The sequence below is a fragment of the Panthera pardus genome, unplaced genomic scaffold (assembly GCF_024362965.1).
Source record: "Panthera pardus isolate Hobbes unplaced genomic scaffold, ASM2436296v1 HiC_scaffold_27, whole genome shotgun sequence".
Taxonomy (NCBI): Eukaryota; Metazoa; Chordata; class Mammalia; order Carnivora; family Felidae; genus Panthera; species Panthera pardus.
Window position 1 is genome coordinate 62,881,019 of NW_026526843.1, and position 13,447 is coordinate 62,894,465.

At 38.3% G+C, this 13,447-nt stretch overlaps 1 protein-coding gene and 1 long non-coding RNA gene across 2 annotated transcripts; one reads left to right on the forward strand and one right to left on the reverse strand.

Moving 5' to 3' along the window:
• The first annotated feature begins 981 nt into the window (after nt 1-981).
• TAF9B (TATA-box binding protein associated factor 9b) lies at nt 982-8,333 on the forward strand. Its single transcript, XM_019439822.2, has 7 exons — nt 982-1,376; nt 2,011-2,092; nt 2,635-2,771; nt 2,846-2,980; nt 3,799-3,874; nt 6,599-6,709; nt 7,588-8,333. Exons 1-7 carry the CDS (start codon nt 1,326-1,328, stop codon nt 7,749-7,751), a joined length of 756 nt encoding a protein of 251 aa, XP_019295367.1. The 5' UTR covers nt 982-1,325; the 3' UTR covers nt 7,752-8,333.
• Nucleotides 7,745-10,143, reverse strand: LOC128773813 (uncharacterized). Its single transcript, XR_008418214.1, has 2 exons — nt 8,590-10,143; nt 7,745-8,347 (listed from the first exon to the last, which is right to left on the reverse strand). It is a non-coding gene; the product is annotated as an uncharacterized LOC128773813 (long non-coding RNA).
• Between the last annotated feature and the right edge of the window lie 3,304 nt (nt 10,144-13,447).

Here is a 13,447-nt window from a genome sequence, read left to right on the forward strand (position 1 = left end):
TGTTAAAAACACGTGATTCTTGGGGGACCTGCCTCATATTCAAGATGGCTGACTGGTCGATGACTGATTCAGAGGAGCCTGATGAGGTGAGCTGGTGTCCAAAACTGAAGGGCCTGCTAACCCCCAGAAATCAGTAAGAATTTGTTTTGTGAAGGAAGCCATTAGAGGGCTTTAAAGAAAGGAATACAGTTATGTGATGTATGACTGAGAGATCTGTTTGGTTGTGTGAAGAAGGTAGGGTAGCCCTATTTTCAGGACCTTTTTCTGTAGTCTTGGTGAGTACAGCTGTTGGTTTGGACTGTTAGCGTGGTTAGCACTGGATGAGGATGTGGAGACACAGACATGGTCCGACTTTGGGAAGTGGCCCTGATAAGACTTGTTATAGATTGTGGATTGTGGGGAGGGTGCGTAACATGGCTGACTGCTGTTACTGGCCTCGGTAGCTCAGAGTGCCTTTTCGTGGGATAAAGAACACGGTGGTGGATTGTAGACAATAGGAAAGAGTTCTCTCAGGGACACTTTAAGCTAGAGATGGTTAACTGATGCATGGGGTTTTTTTTGAAAGTCAGGTTATTCTGTGGAGACTGGAGAGGGGAGAAAACTACTCAAGGACAAGGGACAAGGCTGGAGAGGCTCAGCAGGGTGGGGAATCTTGCAGGCCCACAAAGGCTTTAGCTTTTCATCAGTATGAAATGGGTGAGGATGACAAGGCGTTGAGCTTGACGACAGTTGGCCAAAGGCCTGCTGTTGCCAGATTTAACAAATGAAAATACAGAACGCCGAGCTAAATTTAAATGTGAGATCAACCACAAATAATTTTTTACATAAATATAGCCTATGTAGTGTTTGGGATATACTTTGGCTGAAAACGTATTTGTTGTTGATCTGAAATTTTAACTGGGCGTTATTTACACAGGCACCCCATAAGGGCACGTGGAGGCAGGGCTTGTGCAGGCATTACAGGGAGATGGAAGGGCCAGAGTGGCAGCAGGGAAAGTGTGAAGAGGGGGTCCCAGCATAGACAAGGGTTACCCGTTTGGTACATTTTACAGGAGAACGGCTCTAGAAAGACGAGCGTCTTGGTTCTTCCAAGCGTTGGCCGAGGGTTCCCCGGGGAAGGCTTACTCGTCTCTGCCAATCCTCCGCGGCCTGCCGGCTCCGCTAGCCCAGCTGCCTTCAGCCTCCACCGCGTGGAGTAGCAGTAGAAAAGCCGCAGCCCGCTGGGCCGGAGTTGTAACCCCGCCTTCCGCACCCCGCAGGGGTGGAGTCTGAGCGAGGAGTCTGCGATCAGCCCTCTCTCCTCGGATGACAGGCGGCAGGATAACATGGAGTCGAGCAAGATGGCGCCTCCCAAGAACGCTCCGAGAGATGCCTTGGTAAGTGCAAAGGATGAGAGGCGGGGCATGAAGCTCCGCGCGGCCAGCGTCTAGGGAGGCAGGCCCCGGCGGAGGGCCTGAGGCTGGGCTCGCGTACGGCTTCAGCCCAGCCGGAGCAGCCAGGAGTGGGATAAGGGGCTGCCGGTCTGGACCTTGGGGCGCTTCTCCCGCAACCCCCGCGGCCCTGCTAGAGGGAGGCTTGCGGCCCGCCGAAGTGCGCAGTCCAACCACCCGGCTTTGTCTACTGGGCCTTGGGCCCCAGACTCTTTGTGGTCTCGCCAGGTTGGCCAGCCGGGATTCTCGCGTCCAGCGTTCTTCCCCCATCGTCACAGAAGAAAATGACAACCAGCTGTAGCCACCCCTGCCTTTCCTAGGGTGAAAGGCATCCCGGGTCTTTTTCTTCTCTTTGCCCCCGCCCCCACCCCCGCCAAAAAAAAAAAAAAAAGTTTTCAGCAGAGGTTTCAACGGGTTTGGGCGTGATTCTGATACACACTTGAGAAGAAAAGGATATGAGTACAAGTTTGGAGCCCAGAGAAAGGGGGACCTTGTATCATAAATACAAATACTACCTTCGGCCCAGTCTTGATTTCTAGTACCTACATCATACATCTGGCGTTTTTATTCGAATCTACAGGTGATGGCACAAATCCTGAAGGATATGGGAATTACGGAGTATGAACCAAGGGTTATAAATCAAATGTTGGAATTTGCTTTCCGTAAGTTAACAAAACACCAAAAATTTGCCTAACTTGTGAATCTGAAAAGATTGTTTTATTGTAAGAACATTTTCAACTAAATTGCTTTAACAGTTAATAAGTATCATAGAACTTGGCTAAAGCAGAAAAAAGGAGCTCAAGCTAGGGGACAGTAGTATTTATACTGTGATATCTATTTAAAATTGATCATATAGGGGGGAGCCTGGGTAATTCAGTCATTAAGCTTCTGACTCTTGATCTTAGTTCAGGTCATGATCTCCCTCCTGGTTTGAGAGATTGAGCCCCTTGTTGGGTTCTGCTGTGACCGCACAGAGTCTGCTTGAGATTATCTCTCTCCCCTCTCTGCCCTCCCCTGCTCACCTTGCTGTCTCTCTCAAATAAGCTTAATAAAAAAATTTTTAGTTGATCATGTAGATCAGACAATTAGATATTAGAACCAAAATTCATAAATTTTCTACTAGTAGAACCTTCCATTAAGAAAAATGGCCATAAATATTAGGCTGTTTTCATAGGTTTAAGAAAATAATGTTTTGTTCTTAAAGGATATGTGACTACAATTCTGGATGATGCGAAAATTTATTCAAGCCATGCTAAGAAACCTAATGTTGATGCAGATGATGTGAGACTGGCAATCCAGTGTCGGGCTGATCAGTCTTTTACTTCTCCTCCTCCAAGAGATGTGAGCAAAGTTATTTGAAGTTCATTTTACTTAAAAATTTTTAAATTGTAGTTCTAATAAGGATTTTTTTTTAGTTTTTACTGGATATTGCAAGGCAGAAAAATCAAACCCCTTTACCACTGATTAAGCCATATGCAGGACCCAGACTGCCACCCGACAGATACTGCTTAACAGCTCCAAACTATAGGCTGAAGTCCTTAATTAAAAAGGTAAGAATTTTTAGTCAAATTAGTTTTTTAAAAAGATGAGATGTGTTAGGGCAATTTGTAAAAAGCACATTCCTATAGATAGATTAGTAAAGACTAAGATAATTTACTAGGATTTTTAAAATTTATAGCATTGAAAATACCATGTCTGCAATTAACTACTACATTAAAATACAAAATTTTTAGAGCTAAAAAGAACTTCAATGTTCATCTAACCCAACACTTAATTTTCACAACAGGAAACAGCCTCGATTCATCTGTGGAGTTAGTAGCAAAGCTGGGACTTATTCCCAGGTCTCATGCCTCCATTTATTTCCACTGTTTATCAGTTTTTTGTGATACCTGATAACAGAGTAAATGATATACCATCAGGAATTGGACTTATTTTCTGAAATATGACCTAAGGCTCTCCCACCACTGAGAAAGTTCTCCCCACATTCAGCTAGCTGCCTTTGTTGTCTGAAATTCTGCTAGAAGAGAGTTTCTTTCTTTTTAGGTTAAGATATTGACTAGTTAAGATTAAAAGTCATAAGGATGTTAGCTGTTATCCCCAAATAAGACTCTACCTTAAACTATATAGAATTTTCTATGTGTGTGTTCATATCCATGTCCATATGCATATGCATTATATTCATGTTATATATATGTTTGTGAAGACTAGTTTCAATGTTGGATTTAGAACACTGATGAAACAAAAACGACATTCTTGCCATAGGTTTATCCATTAATAAGTCACATCAGCAATCCTAATTTCATTCTTGGTAAGTTTAGGGGTCAGATCTAAACAACATTAAAACTAATTTGTTTTTGAAATCCCCTAGGGACCTAACCAAGGAAGACTAGTTCCACGGTTAAGTGTTGGTGCTGTTAGTAGCAGACCTTCCACTCCTACTATAGGTAAGTGAGAGAGGGAAATGGTTTTTCTGACTGGTAAAGAAGTTCCTTGGCACTTAATTTTAAATTATAATTCAAGTCAAAAGCTGAGTCAGAAATTCCCAATATGTATTGCCATTGATACATTTACTTATCCTCTAGTAAAACTATAAACATATATCTTATCAGATTTCAAAATGAGAAAGCCACAAGGAGTATCTGATCCCAAATGAGTATAGAATTAGACATTACCCAGCGTTGTTGGAATAAACTGGGATACCAAAAACAGTTTAAGCTGTGTTCTCTGCCTTCTATACAAATCAAGTTGCCAAACACAACTCATGGCAGTAGCCTACTTATTTTCAGAAATTAAAGAACTTTCAGAGTATGTTCTGAACTGGCAAGAGAATGCAACCCAACTGGCAAGAGAATGCAACCCAAAGAAATTTAAAGTGTACAAAAAGCATATCAAATAAAAACTCACTGTTTTTAATACTAATCTTTTCAGAAGTAGTACTGATTGTCCTGTGTTGTCCCTTCAGGGTGTCTCCCGTGTCATGACAGGTCCCCATCATTCTTTGAGCCTTTATTGCTTTTTGGCACAAGATGATCTAAGTTCATCTTATATTTTCCCTTACTCTAGTTCTACAACCAGCCATTTCTCTAAAGAGCCCTAGTTCCTTTTGGTGGAGAATGGTATTTAGAAACCATTAGGTTTCTTTTTAATGTTGTTGCTTAGGTAATAAGAGAAACATAAATAGATTTAGAGTTCCTGATTTTTTTTTTGGTCCTACATTCCTGCTGGATTTCTTTCATAATCAAAGTATTTTCAGAAATAATCCTCTTTGACCAGTACTGATTTCTTGGCTCTTATGTTTTATAACTTGAGTCCTATAGATGTCATATAGCTCTAATGTAAGCAGCATTTGATTTATGCAGTGTGTAGACAATCTCTTCATATTCTCATTTAAACATTTTTAAATCAACCGGGTATAGTATTAGTTGTACACTTCCAGTTACCTGCATGTGACCTTTGTGGGCAGAAATTCGCATATATAATTTGTGTAACTTTTAGGTCATATACTGTGTATCTGTGGATTCATATTACTTTAGTGAATACCAATTTTTTAAAAACTCTGGGCTGTGGTAATCCACTGCACGTGTTGGCCAGTTAACCAATTTTAGTTATCAGTTGTGATTTTTAGACATTTATTATACATGTTTTAGAGATTTTGAAAATCTAAAATGAGGGAACTGCTAAAATCTAGTATTAAAATACAAGTTTTGAACTTTGAAAAAATGGAATTCTATAAAGCATCCAAGATCTAAGCATCTACTCTGTTCAATTTTAAAACCTAAACTCCATACTTCCTTAAATGTTAAATCGTTATGATAATGGCCAAGAAAACATCTACCTATTGTGAATTTCTTGACAAAATAAAACACATACTGTTTCATTAAGCTTCACCAAATTCTTTGAACTGATCCTTAATACAACAGAAAACTTGCCTAGGAATGAAGATACATTAGAGTAAGGCCTCACCTTCTCAGTTTGGGAGAGAAAGCATTAGGGCCAGATTCCTGTGTACCTTTGAACTCTCTTCCCCTATTTAGGCTTTCTTCCCCCATTTAGGCTTTCTTCTCCTTTGTTTCTGGAGAGGGTAGTTGTAGTTTTTTCAGCAACTCTTCCCTGGGCAGACTGCTGGTTCCAGGAGAAAGGGATGTATGGAAAACCTGCATCCCCAAAGGAAAAACTAGGAACACACATGTTTCCATAAATGTATTTTTTAAGAGAGCTATGATGTCAGTATACATCTTTGAGTCTTGCAAAATTTATTCATTAAACAAAAATTGTTGAGTGCCTATTAGGAGTAAGGCACAAAGACCATATGTTCTTAAAGATAAAAAGTGTTAGCCAGGCTTGTAATTTAGTGAACAAGAGAAGATACTAATAAAGATTCCTATGACAAGGCAATTTCAGAGGCAGGCATTGACTTCTGAGCAAATCAAGGAAATTTTATAAAATAGGGTGGTATTTGAGTTGTACCTTGGAATAACTGGTAGAGTTGAGGGGGGTTTGGACTAGGTTATCTCCACAATCCCTTTCTGTTCAAAAAAAGTACTTGGATATAGAATAGGAATATGACTTTTGTACCCACCTGGGGACCCTAAGAGGTGTATTTGATAGGCTTTTGTTAGATGCATGTTGATTTACCTTCATAGGCATAGTAGACATCTTCTAATTCCCAGTAAGTGACAGATTAAAAGTGCTACCTAAGGTAATTAATAGAAAACTTGGGTCTTTATTCTGCTGGTTTATTTGGACACTCAGTTTCACAACCTCACGTAGCTAAAATTCAGTGCCAGGTGGTTTGAAGAGCTATACATGGATTATTTTAACTTTCACAAGAATCTTATGTAAGTGATAGTTATCTCCATTTGACAGGTGAGAAAACTAAAGTATTAAAAGATTAAATAACTTGCCCAAGGACACTCATCTAGTAGGTGATAAAGCCTGAATTCAAACTCAAGTAGGTAGGCTCCACAGTACATTCTTTACTACTATACTGTCCTGAACTTTTAGCATTTAAACCGTTGAGTTTGTACTTTGCTTATTTCTGATTTTTTTCTCACCATTCATTAGTTCCTTGTGCTTTGAAGGTAGTTTCTTATAAGCTAAGGAGTGCAGAATATGAACCTGTGTAATGAAGTCACCTAACTAACATGGTCTGTTAATTACAACTACAGCAACCCCACAAACAGCTTCTGTCCCAAGTAAAGTTGCACCTCCAGTGTCAGTGACAAGCCAAAGATTTACAGTGCAGATTCCACCTTCTCAGTCCACACCTGTCAAACCAGGTAACATGATGGGGAGGGTGGCATTGAAAGTGGTTCTTTTATTTTCCTGAATCTTAAAATTTGTGAATAATTTGTGATTATAGAGTAATTTGTATTCTTATAGCAAGAGTTAAGTTGTTTTAACATACCAGGAAGGTGGCAGTAATGCTGCAAATTAGTGTTCTTCAGAAGGGTCTATGACCCCACTAAAATTGTATGAAATTTTACAAATATGTAATGTTTTGGGAATGGAGAGTATTCAGCATGATCATCAAATTCTCAAAGAACACAACTAAAATAAGTTAGGGTCCACAAATCTAACGCATCTTCAGGGAAAAGCACTTAGGGTTAAAGCTCAAAAAAATAATATAACAGTGTACAACAAATAAAAATTGTACTTTTACTCACTTTATGGAAGGATACATATAAAGTTGGAATAATATATAAGTAGAATTCTGTTATAGCCTAATTTATTACTGCATATATTTCAATTGAACATCTTCTGAAACCTAAATGTACATAGTGAACTACTTATATAAAATACTGGCTTATAAGGGGAATGTGATTCCTGACCTTGAACATGTGCCTTTAATATGTTCCATGATGAATCCAGCACACTGCTTCCCATGGCTAAGTATTAACTAAAATTTTAGGTAGTTAAGTTTAAAAAAAACCAGAACTTTAATGTTGTACTAGATACTAGTTTAAATACTGTAAAGTATTAAAAAATTTTATTCAACTCCTAATGCAGTATAAATACCCTAGTTTCTTCTATGATGTAGTTGCTATTCATGCTATTAAAATTGTTGTTAGAATTATAATTTAGATTTGTTGAATACTTTTTACTATGTTTCTGATTTGGGGTAATTCAGTTTGAAGGTGTTTTCTCCTGTTTATAGTTCCTGCAACGACTGCAGTTCAAAATGTTCTGATTAATCCTTCAATAATTGGGCCCAAAAATATTCTTATTACCACCAACATGGTTTCATCACAGAACACGGCCAACGAATCAAACCCATTGAAGAGAAAACATGAAGAAGATGATGACAATGATACTATGTAAGGAATACAATCAAGATGTATTTCAAACGTGTAGTTGGTTTGGAGCCCAGTATACTGAACTAGAACATTCTTTATCTTCTCAAGTTTTATCTTAGAAAACTTAAATGTAGCTGCAGTATTTTTCACATTGGCTTAAACTGTTAGATGTCTTAAGCATACCAGTGTTTTTTCATTAGGCTCCAAGTAAAAAAGTATTTGTTTCTTAATACATTAATTCATTAATGTTAAATTCTATCATGACTTTTTTATTTGGAAGCAGTTTTCTGCCATGTTTCACTGACAGCAGCACTTAAGTTTCAATTGCTACAGCCTGATCAGTAGACTAATCTTTAACAGCATCATTTCTATCTACATTTTAATACTACTTTCTTTTCAAGGTAAAATAGTCACAACTTTGGTTTTCACCAACTTTTTTTAACCAAATCTCTAAATTTAGGAAGCATTTTTTTGGAAAAGATGGATTTAAAGGGATTCTAAATCCATTTTAAGTGTATTTGTTTCTTGGTGTTCTCTAACCTCCCACCTCAACCCCGTTTCTAGATCCCATTCATTTTCTGTACTGCCTCTTCCCCATAGGCTTAAGTTTCTCCCAGTGTTCTTAGAAGGCCAAAACTGGAATTTTAAAATTTTTTTTTTTTTCAACGTTTTTTATTTATTTTTTTGGGGACAGAGAGAGACAGACAGAGCATGAACGGGGGAGGGGCAGAGAGAGGGAGACACAGAATCGGAAACAGGCTCCAGGCTCTGAGCCATCAGCCCAGAGCCTGACGCGGGGCTCGAACTCACGGACCGCGAGATCGTGACCTGGCTGAAGTCGGACGCTTAACCGACTGCGCCACCCAGGCGCCCCAAAACTGGAATTTTAAAAGTGTAGTTCCTGATAATACAGTTCAGTGTCATTTTCCTATTTTTAAAACCTGCTTTTACATGCCTGATATTCTGTGGTTCACTTTAACCCGAAGGTTTGCCTTGCTGTTTTACTCTCCATACCAGAACGGTTGAGTTTTACACCTTGCCTTTTATCCTCCTTGAGCTTTATTCTGCTTTTAACAGGTAGTTTTGGGGTCAGCTACAATTTCGATCTTATATTCCAAGTTGATAACTCCACCATATTTCACATTTCTAAATTTAACATAGAAGATGCTGTAGCTTTAAAATCTGCCTTGAGAAGTATATTTACACTGGACTTAGGCAAAAACCACTGAAGAGCAAGTTTTCTTCCTTTTCATCACATACATATATGCTATAATTACTACTGCTTGAACCCTTCTATTGGTATAATTCATTTTTCTAGCTTGTTGCTGAGGTTATCATATATGAGATGGGATCAAACCTGAAAATTCTCTAATGGTTTTCCTTCCTCTAGAAGGCCAACAGTAAAAGCAAATCAGTGTAATGTGACTGGCACCTAAGTGTACCAGTAGGTTTCCCAGTAATGTTGCAATGTTGCTGAACACTTTTCTCTTATTTTCCATTTATACACATTTAAACATCTTAGTGGGAAAGATTGCAAAGCTTTCAAAAATATTAAATAGGTTTGTTTTTAAGTTTGACATATTCAACATTGGAATACTTTTGCAGAATTTTCTAAAATAAATTTTCATATCATATCATAATTTAGAACTTGTAGCCAAGGATCCTCAAAACTTCAAACACAAGAAAGTTTCATGTTAGGATGGTGCTAGATAAATTGAAGAGAAATAGTCCAGTAACAGAGAAGACATGTATCATCACAGTCTGCGTGTTTTTGGATATTAGGAAAAAGGTGATATCAAATTTATAAAAACAGATCTGATCAACATCATAGGAGAGAAATGTTCATTATATAGCATAGGATATCATTACTTGAATGTTCTCAGGGAGGCAGCATGTCAGAAGGCCTAGGGTCTAGTCCTGGCTCCATCATTGACTAACTATGTGACCTTACTTCACCTCTGAGCCTAGTTCTCTAGGCTAGTATACTGAACTAGGATAATAGGAATTATTATTCCTGTAATAGAATAACACCGACCCTGCCTACCTCACAGGGATGTTGTGAGGGTTTAATTGGTGTATGTGAAAGTTCTTTGAAAATTGTAAAATGGTTTATAACTCTAAGGAATTGTTAATGTATTTGTTCCAAGATTATTAATAAAAACTGAACTTAACCATTTCTTTCATTTTTGATTTAAGGGATTCAAGGAATATGAACAAGACCCAGTAATTCTGAGGTCCAAGAAGCAATTAAGATTTAATGGGTGACTTAATTATAAATCAGGGAATTTCTTGCTTTTATTTGGAATCAGCATGTGACTCATAGTGAAGCAAAACAAAAATGAATATGGGCTTAAGTCTGTTAAAAACATATCATGCTGTCTTTGGTAGGAATTTGTACATATAATTGAGGCTGCAGTTGGAGTGTTCATTCACTTGCTAGGTCAGCCAGGGGGTGCATTGCTCTTTCAAATGCAGACTGCTTTATCTTGCAGATCTCCCTTCCCTATAATTGCATCCACCCAATATAGCTTCTAAAATGACTTAAGGCAGCTCTTGTCCTCCAGCTTCTAGGTGGAATTTTTTAAGAGTTACTGAAGGTAAATGTGGTGAGGACATTGTTGTCCCAAGTTCTTCCTTTTACAAGTGGGAAACAAGTGTTTTTGATCTGAGTATGAATATAGGAGTACAGCCAGTATGTGGGGAAAATAGAAAACATAATGCACACTGGTCCCAAGGAGTCCAGAGTGAAAGTACTCAAGAGTTAGGAAAGACAACACTAATCAGAACAGCACATTCAAAACAGTGTGTATAGTAGGCTACCATATATATTTTAATTTATATGTGTATACATACATGGGATATGCTTTTTATATACATTAAGTAGCTCTAGAATGAATGAAACCAGTCTGACAGTAGCTGTTTCTAAAGAGGGTAACTGGTAGCTGGGGGACTGAGGTAGGAAGGTGTCTTCTCATTGTATACCCCTTTTTGACTTTTGTATCATGTGCTAGAGGGAGGTTTTGGACATAAAGAAAACAAGGAAAGTAGGAAACACGGAGTTTAAGAGACTGAATTAGTTGATGACACAAAGATCATAATCTCTATACAGGCATATACATCTATCATATGGAGGTTAAAACTGAATTTGTGACACATGCTAAAACTTTGCAATATTTTATCAATAATTCATAATTCTGTATTAAATCAGGAAGCACATCCTTGTACTACTATTGTAGTTTATGTGCTCACAAGTTGTTACATATTACCTTTCTCAACTAGGTGGTGAATTTCTTCAGGACATAAATGCTATCTTATATTCCCTCCATTATGTCCTAAGCATATAGCAGGTACTCAAATATTTTGCTATTTGTGTTTCCCCATTCATTCTCTGGATTAATGACCAAATAAATGGAGAATGATCCTGGAAGCAGAGTCTAGTAGAAAGTACTTAAAAGGTACAATCCAGGTTGGTGGATGGATGAATTGACAGTTGTAGAATCTAAGTGCTAGGTTTACAGGTGTTTATACAATTCTTTTAATTCCTCTGTACATATGAAATAAAATGTTGCAATTCCTCTGGACATATGAAATAATAAAATGTTGCAGGAAGGTAATCAGTAGGGGGGGGAAGTCTAGCCCAGCTGTAACATTAATTTGCTGGATCTATGAATAGCACCTCTGGGCCACCTCTACAAAAAGATCAGCTTAGAATTCCTGCTTCTCACACCAGGATATAGTGTACCATTAGAGGTATGCAGAAACATGGTGCATTTTAAAATTTACTACAACTATGGGGACAATATTAATTAAAATTCAAATGAATTTTTTAAAAATTCAAGCCTTCAAAATGGTTTTGTTTAAAAGCAACCACCAAAATTTTCTTTTGCTCTTCTCTCTAGAGTTAAATAGTCCTAGGCTAGAAGCATCATTTCAGGGAGTAAGGCACAATGAAAAAGCAGCCTTTGGAGTCCAACAAACCTGGACTTGAATCCCTGCTGTTACATACTAGCTTTGTGATCCTGTCCAAGATCTTGTTTCTTAAGAAAGGTGAAATACACATCTAGTATGTAAAATGTAAAATGCCCTGCAGACTTTTGAAATCTCATGTTTACCTCTGTTCACTCCCAAAACTCCATTAAAATGACAGGAAAGAAAAAGGAAGGGAAAGTTACAAGGATAATACATGAATCAGAATGTCATTAGAATCACTTCTCAGCCTTTTTGCTAAGATCAAGTGCAGAATGTCATTAGATTTTAAGCAATGACAATGAAGCAAAGCCTTGAAATCTGGGAAACTGATATGTACACTGATTCTACATATAGCCAAACAGGCAAGTATTAGGGGTTGAATAAAGACATTTTCAGACATAAAAGGTCTCAAAAACTCTGAGTCCCAGGTACTCATCAGGAAGCTAGTAGAGTTCTGTGTTTCACAAAAAGAGTCAAGCAAGAAAAAAGGGGGAAAAGGAACCCGGGAAAAGGGAGGCCCAACACAGGAGGTAAAAGGAATCCCCAACAGGGTTACCCCAAAGGGATTTCTTCTAGAAAAAGAAATCCCAGAACAACAGCTATATAGCAAACCTAGAAGGCAGCCAGGGTAAACTGGAGTGGAAGCAGAGGACTCCAGGAGGGATATCGCTAATGAAAATGAACAGACTTGTCTCACATGTTTGAATACACTGGGTATGAATCAGCGATAGGTACATAGAAAAAAAGTAAACTTTCAAAACTTATTAACCCCAAAGAAAATAAAAAGGTACATTATATAATCATACCATATGACATAGCTCAGCTGTGAATACTATTTATAATCACAATGTAGACTACTGATGTAATCTAGGATTATAACAAAACTATACTGGGCAAATTAAGAAGGGAAGTATATGTGGAACAGAGACTATAAGAATGCTAAATCTTCCCATGCATGGCATTAATACATATCGTTTCATAAAAATCAAGAGATTAATAATATTAAGTATGTTACAGAAACATGGAGGTAAGTACCAGAAAAAAGCTAAGTGTTGAAAGCAGTCATCTCTGGGGGATGGAAATCACAAATGGGAGGAATGGGCTGAAGCCTATTTTGTTGTCATAAGCCTTGACGTTTTTAAATTATGGTCATGTGTAACAGATAAAAATAAAATCTAAAATAAAGCACCAGGGTGCCTGGGTAGCTCAGTCAGTTAGGTGTCTGACTCCTGATTTCAGCTCAGGTCATGATCTCACTGAGATCAAACCCCACATCAGGCTCTGCACTGGGCATGGAGCCTGCTTAAGATTCTCTCCCTCTCCCTTTGCCCCTCCCCTGCCCATTCACTGTCTTTAAAACACAAACAAAAAAATAAACCACCTATCACATTATCTGCCATAAAGTAGGGATTCAATAAAATAAGTACACACTTATGGGGCACCTAGGTGGCTCACTCAGTTAAGCAGCCAACTTTGGCTCAGGTCATGATCTCATGGTTCATGAGTTTGAGACCCGCATCAGGCTCTCTGCTGTCAGCTCAGAGCCTGCTTCAGATCCTCCTTCCCCCTTTCACTCTTCCCTTCCCCGACTCTCCCAAAAATAAACATTTTTTAAAAGTACACATTTATCTAATCTCCCCTACCCTCCCCCACCACTGCTGCCCCGTCTCTTGCATTCACAATGTAGCTGATTTTATCTCTTCCCTCAAGATTCTGTTCTCAACCTAACAAAGTATGACAGGAAAAAAATAA